The sequence below is a fragment of the Centrocercus urophasianus genome, unplaced genomic scaffold (genome assembly GCF_019232065.1).
Source record: "Centrocercus urophasianus isolate 14NV4802_14NV808 unplaced genomic scaffold, USGS_Curo_1.0 seq_15, whole genome shotgun sequence".
Taxonomy (NCBI): domain Eukaryota; kingdom Metazoa; phylum Chordata; class Aves; order Galliformes; family Phasianidae; genus Centrocercus; species Centrocercus urophasianus.
In genome coordinates, this window is record NW_024884697.1 from 21,107,887 (window position 1) to 21,125,427 (window position 17,541).

General features: G+C 37.0%; 1 protein-coding gene across 8 annotated transcripts in view; it reads left to right on the forward strand.

The window, feature by feature from the left end:
- Positions 1-17,541, forward strand: part of CADPS2 (calcium dependent secretion activator 2) — a 302,854-nt gene that overhangs the window by 265,081 nt on the left and 20,232 nt on the right. For 6 of the 8 annotated variants that reach the window (XM_042815716.1, XM_042815717.1, XM_042815719.1 and 3 more), the window contains 4 exons: positions 2,295-2,369; positions 5,675-5,758; positions 5,873-5,905; positions 13,586-13,693. In XM_042815716.1, coding sequence (XP_042671650.1) covers positions 2,295-2,369; positions 5,675-5,758; positions 5,873-5,905; positions 13,586-13,693 — 300 coding nt within the window. Of the gene's footprint in view, positions 1-2,294; positions 2,370-5,674; positions 5,759-5,872; positions 5,906-13,585; positions 13,694-16,215; positions 16,268-17,541 lie in introns of those variants that run through there. The other 2 variants (XM_042815724.1, XM_042815718.1) reach the window with 2 other exon arrangements.

The following is a 17,541-nucleotide window of genomic DNA, read 5'->3' on the forward strand; positions in this document are numbered from 1 at the left end:
AGGAGAACACTGAATATATTGCAGAGCTGAGCAAGTTACGGTTCTCAGCTGATCACCACAGGATTTAGGAACAAACACTTATGTTCCCAAAAGTAGGGTTGTCTGAAAGTGTTAAAATACTTTGTCTCCTTCCAAATATCAGTACTGGGTCTGCTACTGGGGGCGTGGAAACATGTTTGGAAGACCAGACAGGTTGTTCTCAACAGAAAGTCATTTTAGGTTACAATCCATTACACGCTATGTCTCTAAGCATTGTTTTTTCTCATGTACCTCCTATAGGTGCAGCTGTTCATATTTTACTGGAGTAATTTAAGGGCAGAACTGCATTTTACATTTTCCCAAGATCCTTCAGAGATTTTGGGATCATGCGGAAGGACCCCACAGCGTGCATTCAAACCATGTAGCTGTAGGAGTTGTCTAGATTCAGCCTCTATTTGGGCTGTGATCACATCAGCCAGCAGAAGAACATAAGGATACAACCATCCATAAATAAATGAATTTGGGAAAGGAGTGAAGCTTGCTTCACTGAGAAAGCATGGCAGAAGCAGAAAAAACAGTCCTTCTATTTCTGATTTTGGGGTTGTGCATATAACCTTGTCAGCTCACATAACTCCATAGTGAATTCTACAGTATTTGCCATCTTCCTAAAGGCAACCACCTGCAGTCTGATAATCTTCTGTGAGGAGCTGAAGTTTTGCTTTGTCAAGTGTGTCTGTATTGCTGGAAGTTGACACTGGGGAGGATTGGGATAAAAAAAGGGTTTGATTGTATGGCTTGCAAAATAAGTCTTGGGAAAAAAAAAAAAAAAAAAAAAAAAAAACTCAGATTAAAATAAAAATCCAAATCTAATTTCTAAAGAAACTTCATAATTTTGGAAGCTTTTTGTTATTTTTGAATAATTCAAATTGTTTCTTAATTTTTCTGATCATGAATTTTTTTTATAATGAAGTTAAATATAATGGAACTATGAAAAGTTCTTTAATGTGTTTAATACATTTTTTCACTCTTCTGAGATGTGTGCTAATATTGTCTGAGATCTGTATTCATGTTTTCCAACTATTTTTAAACTTCAGAGAAAATGTTAAAAGCAAAACTTAACATACATTGGGAACGGTAGTTGGTACATGGAACAGATAAATGTGCTTGGATAAACACATTTCATAGTTTTGTTCTCTCTGAGTTTCAATGCAATTTTAGGAAATGTACTATTTAGAAAATTATTCCTAAATCTATTAAGCTGAACGGATTTAATGTTTTGATTTGTATGGCAACTCTAAGGCAGATAAAAAATAGCCTTTGAAAACTCTGCAAACTATTCATCTAGCAGCTGCTAAGTTAGGCTAATGTTTGTACTGACCCCAGTACTTTTACTCTGAGCATTATGCTGTTAGCTGTTACAAGTAGCCTTGAACTATGAAGGCAGGGTTAGTCTTTACAAGTCACATTTTCTGTGAAGTGGCTATTGGGGACAATCTTTGCTGTCAGATAAGCGTTTCTAAAGGAAGAATTACTGTTTAAATTGATGTGCCTCCTTGAAAAAATGGGATCCCTAGTTTCTGTTAATTTCAAGAGGGAACTCTGTGGTGTTATCTAAAAGTCTTTCAGATTTATTTTAAAAGCATTTACTTAAAGGCACTTTCTGTATGAAAAAGTGAAAGAAAGAGACTGTGGAAAATGAAGTCTGTTTTATTATGCCTTTTATGGCCTATTAATTAGTTACCATCTATTCTGCTTTATTGATGAAATTTTAATTTTGCCCTTGCTTGAGCATATTGTAAGACTTACACAAACTGCAGCTCACTGTGCTAACAGAAAGGCTCTTTTAGGATGAACTATTGAAGTTCGTTTCATTTCTAGAGGACATTTAAAATAACTTATGAATGAGAGTTGTCAGACATGAAATGCTCTATTAATTAAATCTTATTCTAGTCTTTTTGCTTCTGCAGCTAAACCAACCCTTTAGAAAAAAAATACATGGCCACCTTAATTATATAGGGGAAGACAAAAAGTATCCTTCACATTCCTTCGCCTGAATAAGAATAAGAACTCAATTCATCTAAATAATAACCCCATTAGCTGCTTAACTCAACAGTATACATGGGAAAATTTTCAACACACAACATAAGAAAGTGTTGATTGGGTGGATCATTTTCAAGGGTTCGTTCTTCTGATGGTCAAAATGATAATTTTAAGTAAATCTGATCTGGCAGTATTATCAGCTTCACACTGTTTATGACATGACAAAAGTGTGTCTTCATGTACATGCTAATGCTTGTTTATCTTTTGAAAAACAGCAACAATACCATTCAAAAATAGATGACTTGGTTGAAGAGACTGTGAAAGAAATTATTTCACTCCTTGTTTCAAAGGTAAAACAATTTAGATTTTCATTAATCAAAAAAGTAGAAAATATATTTCTAATTGCTGAACTTCTGAAGTGTCTTTTATTGTTATACAGGCTTACAATACAATTGGAAGGGGAGGAAACAACAACACAGTTTGTAACTCATTGTCATCCAAATAATATCACATTTACCAAATTAAATTTTATTAACTGTTAGGTGGAAAATGTGCAGCTGCTAATCAGATAGAACCAGCAAGACCTGATTACGTCAGTCCTGTCCCAGATAACACCATGTTTTACTTTTTGTTTAATGAAAACTTTCTCTCCATCATCAGATAGTATTTAAATAATTTTGTGTATAAAGCTGAACAACATCCTGAATGTAAGTTTTTAATTTTGCTTCACAAACCGTTTAATTTAGAAGTGTATTATAAGTTGTTATTTCCTGAAAGAGCCTTTGCAGATTTTTTTTTTATGTCAGAAGGAAACATGGTTTGACATGGTATAAATACTCGAATATTTGAAGAAAATTTAAATAACATCTTGTGTTACTGTAGCACTTCAGTAAAAGTCTTAAGTGCTTAATGTAGAAGAAAAGGCTTTCAGTCTGAAGGACACAGCAAATAATGACTAGAGAACATAAACATTTTATAAGATGTTTTGCTGTCTGTGCATTGCAGACTACACAGAAATATCTGATTGTCAGAGGAGAAATTAGCCTTGCCTTTATAAATTGTGAGTTAGAGAGAAAAATTAAGACCATGCTTATATTTTCCTTATGCCTTTGTTTTCGTTACTTACAGCTTGCTGGCAGGGGGTGAGAGGGAGCAAGAATCTCTTTTAGGAGTGACCTCCTGCTTGTACATGAGTTGGAGTGGGAGTTTTTGTAGGATTGTTATAGAAGCTTAAGCATGGTTGATAAATGTGTAAAAAATGTAAAACTGCTTTCTGTAAAGTGCTGTATTAAAATAAACATTACACCACATTGTTCACATTGTCAGCACTGAGATTTATATGCAACCTGTCAGGTTTTTTAGAATTATTGAAGATGTAGAGGAAGAAATCAAGTGAAAGCAAATCACACTGTTAGAAGTCAATCCTTGAAATGTTTTTTAATGTATATGATATTACTGAAAGAGGAAAATAATCATATTGTTCCTAGACATAGATACAAATTCTACAGACAGTTGCCATTGGTGAAGAAGGATGTACATTATTAGTTATCACATACACTGCTACAAGAGGTTGAAAGAACAGGAAGCAAATATTCCGTGTCATAGGCCAATCATAAGGAGCCTAACCAGGCTCTCCTAACTTGTGATGTGAAGTGCCAGTGACATCCTGATTGCTTCTGTTCCAAAGCAGAAAGCCTCTGAAGGTGCTGAGTAAGGCTGATGCTTCACTCTCTTTTGGCTAGGAAAAGTGTGCATCAATCTGCACATTATTCCTGCATGTTCATTGCTTTTCAGCTATTTTCATTACTGTTTATCCTTTGCCTCTGTATTATTTGCCTCAGTATTATGTTCCAGTGGAGTAAATGTTTCCATATTTGTTTTTAGCTGCAAGTAATTTAAGAAAACGAAAAGAACACTTCAGTGAGATTCTACTTAGAAAAGATGAAACTGTGACTTTTATGTGTAAGACTTACAGAGCTAAAGCATTTAACAAATAAGAGAACAGCACTAAACAGTGGAACAAAGCACAGTGTGTCTCGGAGTAACCAGTTCAGAGAATCAGATGCTCTTAGAGCTTTACAAGTCTGTACAGTGAGAGCTCAGAAAAGAAATTTCCAGCTTCATAACTATGTCTTTCATTTAAATGGACATCCTTGACACCGTGGTGTTTAAATTCCTGATCTTTTGTGTCCCACTTATATTGGAACCATTTCTATCCCACTTGTGTTGGAACCATTTGTTGGCAATGCATACATGATGTTTTTTGTAACCCTTCCACATAGTGGATATTTGCACAGTGTGACTGAACACCCTTGGGCAGATGGCATCCTTACCACTCAGATAAAATGAGTATGGGAGTCTGCAGCACATGAGCAGCAGCTTCTGCAGGCACAGAACAGCAAGGCAGAGAGATGGCATTTGATCTAATAAGAGGACTCTAATTAAACTGTGCATGGAGTGCAGGAACAACCACATTCTCTCTGGTAGCTCATGAAGTGGTTTAATTCCTTGATCAGTGCTGACATACTAGTGTCTTAATTAATCGCTGTAATATGGCGGGTTAGATTGATAAATGACAAATGTAGGCTTGCACTTGCTCTTGCTCCTTGAACTGTTAAGAGCAGGGCTTATTGTAAAGTGATGATCTCAGTTCCTCTGGAGGTGACACTGTTGTGACACTGTTACAGTGCCCATTAACAGCATGCCAGATGGAATTTTGTTCTGTCCTCACACTCATAAAATGATACTCGTGGTTGTTGGAATGACTGCATTGGAGCAAGGGATGACTTTTAAAACAATCTTTATACAAACTGGAAGGCAATTTCTATGTGTAAAATAAATGCGGACGCATACAATGGCTGGCAGATACTTTGTCTTACACTGTAAGTGACTTATGTCACAGAGGAACATGTTCTAAGGCTAATTTAGGCACTATAAATATTAAGGCTACAATTAATTCAATGAATACAATGAATATTTGGATTTTTGGAGTCAGAAATAAATTCTGGCAAAATAGCCTTTGCGTGTTACTTGAGAGTCGCAGGTGGAATTATGGGGGAAAAGACCCTGCCATAACAGAGATGTAGGGCCTATGTTCTCATGCCCCATGTTGGCCATGCAGGAGCTGTTGCTGTTAATGGAAACGAGCTGATAGAAAACACTAGTGCTATGACACTGCTGGATGAAACTGGTGTTGGGTTTATTTTCAGTAACGAAGATAAGAGGAACGTGATGTTGACATAATAGGCTTTAACAGTTGTGGTCCATCATCTCTGAAGCTATGATCCTAGAAACTGAGGTCCTAGAAAATAACATTTCCTACCCAGAATACATTTGGATATACGCACTCCTGTATTTAACCATGCAGTGCAAGGAAAGCAAAGAGGTATGTATTAACAGGCTCACCTTGAGAGGAAATGCCAGTTGGTTTTTATTTCTGCAGTCATTAAACAGTGATATCTACCAGTGTGGTCATAAAGTGAGCTGAAAAACGAATGCCTTCCATGATTTCAGTGTTTTGTGTGCCGAAAAATGATCAAATTGGCGGTTTGCCATGTTGAACAATAGGAGTCTGAGGAGAAAACCTCACTTTCTCATTCAAAATATTTACTTCTCACATTGTGCATTTGGCTTTTGCTCTGTGCTTTTCCTCCAGGTTGTTTCAGTGTTGGAAGGTGTGCTGTCCAAACTGTCAAGATATGACGAAGGCACTTTCTTCTCATCATTAGTTTCATTCACGGTAGGTGTTCGAATTCACAGTGCTTTTGTTCATTCTGTGCATAATTCTATACTTGTGCACAATCTGTAGCAGTAAGCTCTGACTGTGTGCTGTTTTATTTTTCATTTTCTAAAGGTGAAAGCAGCTGCAAAATATGTTGACGTTCCTGTAAGTACAACCTTTTTTTTTTTTTTTGCCATTGTTAATAATAATTCAAAAAAAAAAGGTGCTTTTGTTAACTCACACATTTTTTGTTGACATTTTGCTTTCCTACAGAGATTCATTACAGCTTTGCACAGTCTTTAAACAGCCACTACAAACCTCAGAGGGCATTTCATTTCCCTTAAGCAACGAATAACTCTCAAAGCAAAGCTTAGAAAGGTTATTCTCAATGCACTTTTTCAGTTGTGGAAGAGTGAGGATTATAACCTAGGTACTCCTTTGTAGGAGTCCTTCCATCGTTTGGGCAAAATGCTCAACTGTAGAGGATAAGCAACAAGTAAAAGCATCATTTTTTACTGTACAACCCAACCGTGCTTATTTAATCCCTTGTTTGCTAAACTTCTGTTTGATCTGCCATTGATTGTGTGGTGTTCATGTGGTGTGAATAAAAACTAAAAGGATTGCCGTTGGAGATATTTTATACATAAAAGTAAAATGCAACTATAAGAATATTTTCATCAGAGTAAAACATTTTTCTTTTAAAAAGCACAAATACTGTCAATATTGCTGTCAAAAATATTCTTTGCTCTCTCAAAAGTGTCCTCCTGGATTTCAGTGTGATTCTAAGATTAGGTTATTTTCCAAGCACAGGAAAAGTGATTGAAATTATGTTAATGATGTTACGTAAATGCAATTACTGAATGGATGAACCTCAGACATACTAGACTGCATGGTTGCTAAAAGTTCTTTCAACAGTTTTATCTCCTCCTGTCCTTGCTTATCATATAGCTGCAGGTATGAAAGGGTAACAAAGAGGATCACAGTAGGCCCAGGACTGAATACTTCTAAAAATATTAGTCTGTGCTTGAAATTCGATTCCTTGCAGTGATAAAAGACTTAGAGGTACCCCAGAATGCAACTGTCTCATTTGATATAGTTTCAATAATATGCAAAATTGCACTTTTTTAGATGACTGTATTTTGCCTTCATGCCTCCGTTTGAAGATGTCAGTGGGTCACCTCAGTGTTGTCCTTGGGCTCTTGGTAACTGGACTGCTGACCACATGAGGAGAAGGGGTTAAGAGGCAAAAAGGCTGCTGTTTGGGTCTGGTTGTTTTTTTTAAAGTATGTGCATGAATTCATCAGAATTTTCATCTTTGATTCTACGTTGAATATTTGGCAGAGTGGAAAATATGCTATTTTATAGTGAAATAAGAAGAAACTAACTTTTTATGTTTACAAAGGAGATATTAGGAGAAAATGAAGAGAGTACTGAGCAGAATGTTTTAGAGATAGGATGAGAGGAAAAGATAAAAAGTACAGGATTAAGAAAGAAAAAGGACATTCTTGAATGGCTCTTGGTCATTTTGAGGAGAAGATTAATTCTAATAATTCTAGTATTGATAGGCAACTTAGATGTTAAGTCGTGGGAGATAAGAGCACACACTCAGCAGATGGCATTCTTCCTCTTCTCAGGGCTGGAATGGGAAATGTGGACTCAGACTTGCAGTTTGCTTACATGTTCAGTATCACCATCTACCCTTCTGTTCATCAGTCTTTTCAGAGAATTGTGAAAAGCTCCATCCAAAACTAAATGTCATCTTTTGATTTTAACCTGTTTAAGAAAGCATTCAACATAAGGCTCCATTTCTCAGAATGCTCTTTTAAGATTTGGTAGGTGCACAGTCACAAGAAATTCCCAGTGCTTTCTTCTACCACAGCACTTAGGGATATATTGGCACCTATGGAAATATTGGGGACAGTGCAAAATAACCCAGACTAAGAAAAGTATTATCAATGATGATTTATGTTTTCATAAAAATAATAATGAAAAAATCTAGTTGCTATTTTGCTATTTTTATTGGTAATTGTGATGATATGCTGTTCTCTGAAATGGAAGAAGTTGTGGCCGTTGAGTTCATGAAAGAAAACAAATGTTTGGAGGAAAACAGCACAAACATTAGAAATATTAGCAGTACATCAGTGATGCAACTTTTCTCTTGTTAATGCTATGCTTTGATTTTGGGAATGCAGGAAATTATTTGGTGCACTTTAAAAACAAACAAACCAAAAGGAAACCTCACCCAAATAAGTATTTTAGTTTCTCTTAAAGCCCAAGCAATCATTAGCAGATACAGAACTAAAACCTATTTTTTCCCTTCTTTAGTGTTATGTTCACATGGCCAGTTAATTAATGAGAAAAGGAAAAGAATGCAGCAAAACTGAGGGCAAAAATGTATATCAATCTCAAATTATTGCTATTCCTCAATTGTGTAGATAATTTAATTGTGTTTAGTTTCTCATCATGTTAGTTTTGCACACAAATAACTGTATATCTAACTTATCATTTCTGTACACGTTTGCCTCATTTACAAATATAACCAACCAGAGCAATTACTTATACAAATTGAGCATCCAGTTACATGCATATTTATATACTTCTTTTTGTTCAGAAAGGTATGTTTAAATCCCTTTGTAGGAGGCAGTAATCTATGCCAGTCATTTAGAGGGCACAGAAGGAACCTAATCCTCCCGCACTCCATGTAGGCCACCTGTCATACCAAGTGCACAGAGGCCATTTGAAGGAGCCAGGACTGACAGCAGTGCACAACTCACACAATGCCAGCCCTCTTACTCTGCTGTTGCCTTTATGCAGGGATCAAAGGTATGAAAAGGGGCCTCACACATGTGCCAGCATTTGACTTATGGGGTCCCGTAGAGGCCAAAGTAGGAACTCTGCCTCCTACCAGGCAGATACACATTGGGACCTTCCAGATACCTCCATTTCCAAATACAATACTTCTGTTGCATTACCTATTCAACTGATTTTGAGAAGTAAGCAACTTTTCTAGGAAATCAGTCTTTATTAAGGTGTGGCCATACCGTACCATTCCTTTTTTAATCAGGATTTACTTGGAGACCTCTGTTTACAAATAAAGAACACAAAATAGTCCTCATCCTCATGCTTCTCTTATCTTCCTCCTCCTTTGTACACCCAAACCTAGGAACCATCCTTCTGCTTTCAATCCATAGAAAACAAGCTACTGGAATAGAGCAAGAGGAAATGCTCTGTATCATCCTTTTTAAGTCAGTGGTGTTTCTGAACTATATGTTAAATGGAGATCAGTAGAACAAATGCTAATCAGACAGAAAGTTAAAATAACATAATAGAACAGAATTGTTTGTTGGAAGTGGGAAAGCAGAGTTTCAGAGTCATCAGATTTTGTCATAGTAGCTATAGCATATTGAAGATCTTTTGCACCGCAGAATTGCAAACATCTGCAACAGATCTGCAAACAGGGTGCAAGCCCTCTCCAATGCCTGTGTTGCCCTTTGATTTCAGTGGAACTGAATTTATATGAAAAAGTGTTTGCGTAAATGCTTGTAGAATCACAGCTTAAGTTCTGCATGACTGTTCTCTTATAAAATACACAGCTTAGCCTTTGCCAAGGTTGTTTTTTAATCTACTAGAAGATGCATTGCACGCAAGGAAACTGCATAACATCTTTTTCGTTTAAGCAAGATAGTATTTTTCATAACCATGTAAGAATAAAATACTGCCTTTAAAATGAACTAATCATGGCATAGGTATTTTGATATGTAAGAAATGAAGAGTGAGGATCCAGTCATGAACACAAGTAGCTTTCATTCCAAAAATATTTTAGTGATATTTTGTTCTATGATTCAAAGGCTTGAGTTATGACCCTTGAGTATTTAGAGGAGTGAAATTTTCCAGCATGCTCTTTCATTAGGTGGTGGACACTTAATAAGGAGCTCCTATGTTTCTCACAATGGCCCCCTCCAGCTCATCACTCCTTTTCACTTCATTGTTCCACCCGCACTGCAGATGAAACGCCTCTCTCCAGCAGGGGAGGGGAAGGGGGCAGAGAGGAGAGCACATACAAAATAGGAAGAAGTTAGTTGTTACGTAGTTAGCCTTCAGCATCTGCTCTCCTCTTTGAAAAATGAATGCTTTGACAGGGTAGCAGCTCTGTAAGGCTACGTTTTTCTGAGTAATATCAAGAATCCGAGTATGCTTAAAATTCTGTGATGATAAGAAATGTTCTGTGACAAATGCCTAAGTGAGAATAAACACCATGCGGTACTTACATGGTTTTTACTGAGATTCATGACAAACAGGTGAATTGTGAAAAGCTGTGCAGAGACTTAAGTGTATCTGTGCTATAGGGAAAAGCTGATGCAAGTGGCAGTGTTCAACTTGCTGCAAATCTTCCAACAGTGAAGCAAGTGAATGTGTGGAACTCAAGGCCGTGCAGCATTACTTTTGACCAGACACCCCATCACCAGTGGCCCCAGCACGTGTCAGTCCTAATGGAGTTTCTACATAATCTTTGGAATGGGAATGAAGTATTTTTAAATTTCCCTCACTTTATGTAGACATTATGACAGTGTTTCTCTGTTTAATGGTGAAAAGTTGTTTCTCCTTTATCTAAATGCATTGCTGTGAAAAAGTGCGTGGTGATGTGGGCCCTCCCACCAGTGCAGAGCAGAAGAGACAACCCGCACCTGTGGGATTAGGTGGAGCAGCAGGAAGTAAGAGCACTTGCAGTATATAATTAAGAAGGATTTTTTTTTTTTTTTCCCAAACAGCATGTTCATCTCACCAGGTTAACTAGTGATTAACCCTAAAAAAGAATGTGCCCAAGCCTACGCCCTTGTTGAAACTCATTCACTTGCCAGTGTATTCAGTTACTTGTGTAACCAGCGACAAAGTAACCCTATTTACAACTCTTCATTTCCTGGTATTTTATTTGATGTCTTTGTGCTTCTGGTTTCTCCATTCATCTCTTTGTTTGGTTCTCTTTCATTTTCAGATAGGCAAAACATCTTGTCTGCTTGTTCTGAATAAAACAAACGTACAATAACTTTTTATCCATCATAAAAAAAACACTTTTTTTTTTTCCTTGGGGAAGTTTTCAGTCTGAATGCCTTTTTACGCTTACCCAGATAAATATACCAGGCTACATTTTTCTCCTAAAGCTGTGAAAATCTCTTTCTCCCATTGGCTCCTGCAAATGCTCTGCCTGACATATAGGGGAGTAAAATTCTATGTTTTGAGCACAGAAGTGGAGTCTTCAGGTTTGTCTGGTATTTGTAATTAAGTCCTCTGTGACTGCTACTTAAAATATATCTCAGTTTGTATGAGCTTGCATTTTAAGGTAGACCCAATTGGTTTTTTATTATGATTGGTATTGTATGTTTGCCTCTTTCTTTTATTCTGAAGCTTAATACACGAAATAGAACAATGATAGGGTCCTGTAATCAGAAGTTTGTTTCTAATACGTAAACCCTATGGAAAAAAAAAAAAAAAAAAAGTATGGTGCTGCACCTGCTTTAGTGCTTTGGTGCTTATATAGCTTTCTTTTCCTCTTTCATGTGTTCAGAGACAAGAAATTCAGTGCATGCTGTATAAAGAGATAACAGACAGTTTGATATGATATTGGCTCATTCCATGTTTATTCTGTTTCACACACCATAAGCAAAGATGGTTAGTTTGCAGTGATTTTGGTGAGTTTTTAAAAGAGAAAGTCATACTGTTGCAATATTGGTAATCTTCCTTACCCAGACGTATTTCTACTGTAGAAAGACACTGTTTAAAGGGAAAATTAATTTTTTTTCCACATTGATTTCAAAGATAATTATCCTGCACACATTAAAGAAGGATGAAGTGTTTTAAAGAACTGTAATTCTAATTGGTAAATGTCACCAGCTGTTGCAGTTACTCTTACTTGTGTATATTCTTTTAATGATTACACTCCCATGCCACAAGATACATGAAAATATATTCACTAGGTGTGAAATTCCCATATGTCACAGCTTCGAGACTAGGTAAACAGCTCACAGATAAGGGGAGAGTTAACACTGATGAGAAATGCTATTTTTCTAGCTTTAGCTGTCTGCAAGACAAACATTGCTTTATTTACTAAAAGAATTGAACTAAAGGAAAAAAATGCATGAACCAGAGAACCAGCAGGTTTTAGCATTCAGTGGAAGATTCATTTTAGATTTGAATATGTATCTCCAAGAACCAGAAATAAATCTTTCAATTATTAGATTATCTCCTTCACCCACCTCTGAAATTTCAGAGAATTTCCCCATTTTCTCTCCAAATTAAAACTAGCCCAATCTCTGTAAATTTCCTACAGCGTTTGAACTGTTGGCTTTCTTCTCTACTTTCACGAATGAGTATCTTAAGGGACTCTGTGTAACTTCCAGTTATACATCTCCTTCGTTTTGATTTAGTTTCATTTAGAAACATCTCTGCCAACTTTTAGAGAAAAAGGCACTTTTTTTTTAAAATGAATGAAATCCATTTATCTCAAACAGTTGTTTTATCTGTTGTCATTGTACATTTTTATTTCTGTGCTTATGATCAAGGTTTGTAATTCAGCTGTAAATATAAATCGTCTCAGTTACCTCTTAAGAGTTTCATGTTGGTAGCTACACGTACATGATAAGATTTTTAAATGACATTATCAATATAAGTGCACAAAGTGTTGAATTGTTGGGTGTGAGATTTGGAGATGCTAGAATCGTTAAACCAGGCCGTCATTCCAAATCCTTTATAAAACACATTGTGCTAAAGCTTACTGCAGAGACATTTGTTATAAAACTTAGCTTTCGTTTGCGTGCCGTGAACTGGGAAAACAAGCAACAACAAAAGCTGTTATGCAGGAGCAACATATACTTTTACCAACTTGCTGATATGTAAGTCTTTCCAAAGTGCTTGTTTGTCCTTGGTTCCTCCTATAGAGAACAGTGAATTCAGACCCACTCTGTGTGTGCTACCAGGAAAGAGGACATTACAGGCTGACAGGGTGAGGGTTTAGGTGGAATAACATTTTGTGCACAGAGAGGTCCTGAAGTCCCAGTTGGGCAGGAAAACGCAGCTACAGTAACCACCTAGCAGACTTGACATTTGGGCAGCCTTTCCTGACCTGTTTAAGAGTATGGTATTAAAATTGTGCCTACTCCAGCATTCCTGCAGAACATGGATTGGTGCAAGAAGGGAAATATTTTAGTCCTTTCCTGTTTCCTAGTCATTCTCTGAGCTGACTGTGCCTCTGTTTCAGTAAAATGGGGCTACAGGTCTACTCTCAACCTAATGTTTTTGTGCCAATCTAATCATTTGCTTTTAGTGAAATGCTTGAACTTTGAATGAGAATTAATAGAAGCTAACCTCAAACACAAAGTTCAGCTGTATGTTGAACGCAAATGGCAACAAAACTGACTGAATGAAAAAGGAACTGCTTGACATTTTTTAACCCTTTTCTGAGTGTGATGGTAGCAGGATCTGGACCATGAAGATGGGGTAGTTGTGGTAGCCTTGCTAAAGACAAAGGGGAAAATGTCCTAGTATGCCATTGATGTTACAAGAACCAAGACTTCCTTCTTGGATCACATATTGCAGAGTAGATTTATGACTCCAAGCATTCATAAATTGTAATAAAAAGTGAACCCTTCTGAGCTTGCTAACTCAAAGTTCATAGCAGATTTACTAAATGCTGTCAATACATATGGAAACATTCTAACATAATCTCAGTTTTCATTAAGACGAAGTATGAGACTTTAAGACTGAGTATAAGACTTCTTATGTCTCAGTTGTTGCATGGTCCTTCTCTTTCCCTTCTCCACAACTCCATCTCTTTGCTTTATGTTTCCACAGAAACCAGGGATGGATTTAGCAGATACCTACATCATGTTTGTTCGACAGAACCAGGATATACTTCGAGAAAAGGTCAATGAGGAAATGTATATAGAGAAGCTATTTGATGTAAGTAACTACCCTTGCAAGCTTTGCTGGTATCACTACTACACTAGAGGGAATAAGCTGCATTTTGATGATATTCAGCAAGCCATTAAGATGTTCTTCCCTGTTGATCGTTTTTTTTTTTCCTTTGCTTTTTATTTTATTTACTGTCTTCAGCTAACAAGGGTGGCCTTTCTTTAAACACTGTATGCGTGGAAATTTTAAGTGCTAGAAGGCAGAAATAAAAATGGTAGAAGATTGCTATCTAACATAGTCATTTTTCCAATGTGATTAGTCTAATTTTATTCCACCTTTTGATTTTGAGTGTGTTAATGGAGAGAATTTGATTAGTGTGATTTGTGGACTCTATCACAGGGTTAATTTCTCTGAATAAAGAGCTTTTATATATTTCTGCATGTTCATGTACAGAAGGAAGCCAGGTATGCCACGTGCATCTATGGATTTGACACAGTTCCGTGGAACAACTTTTAGAAATTTCACTGTTATTTTTACTTTAAGACTCTTAAGAACTTTAAGTTGACCATTCACTGAATTGTCAAACTTCTATTCAAAATTTTGATCCAGCTTCTGCAAGTTCAGCATAATTCTCTTCATCTTTGAGGCTCGCACATAGTTAGCCAGCCTGTATTTTGGCACAAAATCAGCTCCTATAGCAGCTTCTGCAGCTTCTCTCTAGCCGTGCCTCAGTGTTGATGTGTTCCCTTTGCATTAGGAACGATCACCTACTCTATCAAAATTTTCTTTCTTCAAGGCTGTCCTAAAAGGCCATTTGCAACATTCTTAGATACATTTCTGCTAATGAGCACTAATTTATGTCTAGTGTCTCCTTTTCTGATTTGCCTGAAGCAGAATTTGTAGGTGGCTGAAATTGTATCTTCTACTTTTTAATAAATTCAAAACGCCATACATTTAAAATATCATTAAATTGAAAGTTATTTTATTATAAACTTGTATCAATTTACTTGACAATGATATTATTATGTAGGAAATCAAGCAGCAAAATAAGTCATCTTTGACACTGTGCAGTGCAATCCATTGCAAAACAAATTCTGGAACATAATACACACTTTGAAATGTATTTATTTGTGTGTCATCTTCTAAGTATTTTAGAAAGCTTTGCTGGCAGTTTCATTTAATTATGCAAGTTACAGCAAATGTTTTCATAACAGCAATTCACAGCCTTTACTGTGACACTACAGTTGTGGCAGTTACAGAAGGTCCCATAACATAGACTCTCAGCCATGGTATGTCATGTCAGTGTTTGTTGTTTGTTAGACTGGGTGGTCAAAATGAGATTTATCTCTCAGATTTTATATTTCCAGACACTTCCAGTCAGCTTTAAGGAAAAAAAAGAAAAAAAAAAAAAAGTATCATCTGTTTTAATAAGCTAAGTGCTAATATGTGTGAAAAGAATGATTTTATAAAAGCTTTGATGCCCTGCAGGGGTAGAAAAATTATCATCCATCCAGCTGGCACCTTCACAAAGTACTAAAACCATATTAGCAACTTCTGCTTCAGTTTGCTTTTGCACTGAATCTGCAAGCATATGTTTCATTTTCAAGTTTCTATTTTTTTGTTTTTCTTTGGGGTTATTTTTGCTTATGTTGTAATTTTCTGGATGTTAATAAAATTATGTGCCTAAGGCCAAGTCTAACACTTACAGGAGCGACCACATTGACTTTGTTGACGTAATGGAATTGGACCAAGCCACAGGCAGTGTCCACAATATAAACTGAACAGGCCCAGAGAAGAGCCCTGAGAATTAGCAAGTGATCATCCATACTCTTATGTCGTGCATATAGCTCTTGGCATGATTTGGGTTAGGCCAATATGTAGTAACCCAAGGTACTATTGGGGTTCACATGGGCTGAGGGCCTCTCCCATGTGTTGCTTCAACAGTCAAACTTTTCAATGCTCATTTCTGTGCATATGCAAGCCATGACAGACCACTTGATTTTGAAAAACAAAACTGTTCTTATCCCGGTTTATTCAGTAGTATGCATCATATGCTGTCGGGGCCGATCATTAGTGCTGAAAAGGGAGAAGACATACATAGTTCTTGAACTATGATGAGTATTATGTGCATCAAATATTTATCTGTATCTTATTAGTTATGTCAGTTTTGTATTTTTACGTAAGAGCACGCTAGGAGATATAATCAATGGGACAGAATCAGATAAACGCAGTAACAAAAACGTAAGCTCATAACATGCAAAAATTTAAAACAAAGGCAAATGGCTGTGTAAACTATGTTAACTCACCTTTCTTGAGATTAGTTCTGGGGTTTGTAACAGTGCAATTGAACAAGAATTTGCCCATGAATTTTTGGAGGATTTTTTTTAATTAGTAGTGTAACAAAGCATAGATACTGTTTTATAAATTCAATCTCAGCAAGTTATATTTCAGTGAGAAACACAAAATGAATTCAAATTTTTATGAAAATGTACTTCAAGCCATTTGACTGACTGACATTGTACAAGGGCCGCCCTGAAAGCGATGTCTCATATTTTATTATGTTGGCCCAGGACGTCAGAGGCAGACTGTGATGGTATGGCAGCGGAGGTTGAACCTTCCCACCAGTATCCCATGATGTGTTGTTGGTGTCTGACAAATGGCAGCAGAGAGGCAGTCTGCCAAATGGTGTCTGACATGGAAGTGTGTGTGAGGGAAAAGTGTGCCATTGAATTCCTCCACGTGGAAAAACATGGCATCCATTGACATTTACTGATGCTTGCTGAATGTTTGTAGAGACCAAACAGTGGATATGAGCACAGTGAGGTGATGGGAGGTGCATTTCAGCATCGGCACCAGTGCCATGAAAGACAAACCATGGTCTGGACAGCCACACATAACTGTTATACTACAGAATGAAGACTGTCTTGATTCAGCTCATCCACAGCAGATGGAGCTGAGTATTGTCTTCAGTGCATTGGAAATGATGGTGGCAATGTTGAAATATTGCAAATTTTGCATGATGTGGGTCCCATAAAGGAACAGAAGGAACACCGTATGCAAGTTTGTCAGGAGCTTGTGAATCAGTACAAAGCTGACAATTTCCTGGATTGCATCGTAACCAGTAATGAGATGTGGTGTCACCATTATGAGCCTGAGTCAGAACAGCAGTCCATGGAGTGGTGACATGAATTTCTCATGAAAGGAGAAGTTCAAGATGCAGCCCTCAGTGGGGTAAGTGATGTGTGCTGACCTTTGGGATAGGAAAGGGGCAATCCTTCTGGATTTTCAGGAACCTGGACAAACCAGCAATTCTGATTGCTACATCGCTACACTGACTAATTTGAAGTCAGGCCAGAGAAGACAACCTTTCTCTTGTGACATGATAATACAAGGCCCTGTATCAGTTTCAAGACTGTGGAGCAAATTGCCAAATGTAGCTGGACTGTTCTAATAGACCTACCATGTAGTCCAGACTTGGTGCTTTCTGATGTCCATCTGTTTGGGCCAATGAAAGATGGACTATGTGGGCAGTATTTTCCTAGCAAGAGTGCTATCATAGGAGCTGTGAAACAGTGGGCCACCTCCACTGGTGCAGATTTTTATGAGTGAAGCATGCAGGCTTCCATTCATTGCTGGAGTAAATGCATGGTTACTGGTGATGACTATGTTGAAAAGCAGTGTTTTGTAGCTAAAAATCTGCTCCCTCAAGTAGTGTTATTGTGCTTTGTATCTGTTGTTTCCATGCAAATAAATAGGAGGCATTACTTTCAGAGCAACCTACATACATCACTGCTGTTTTCCCCTTAAAATATATAATATTATAAAATAAACCAGCTTAGCAAAATTTAAAAAAACTGCATTTGGTTCTTGAGAAGCCCAGAAAAGCATTGCCAAGC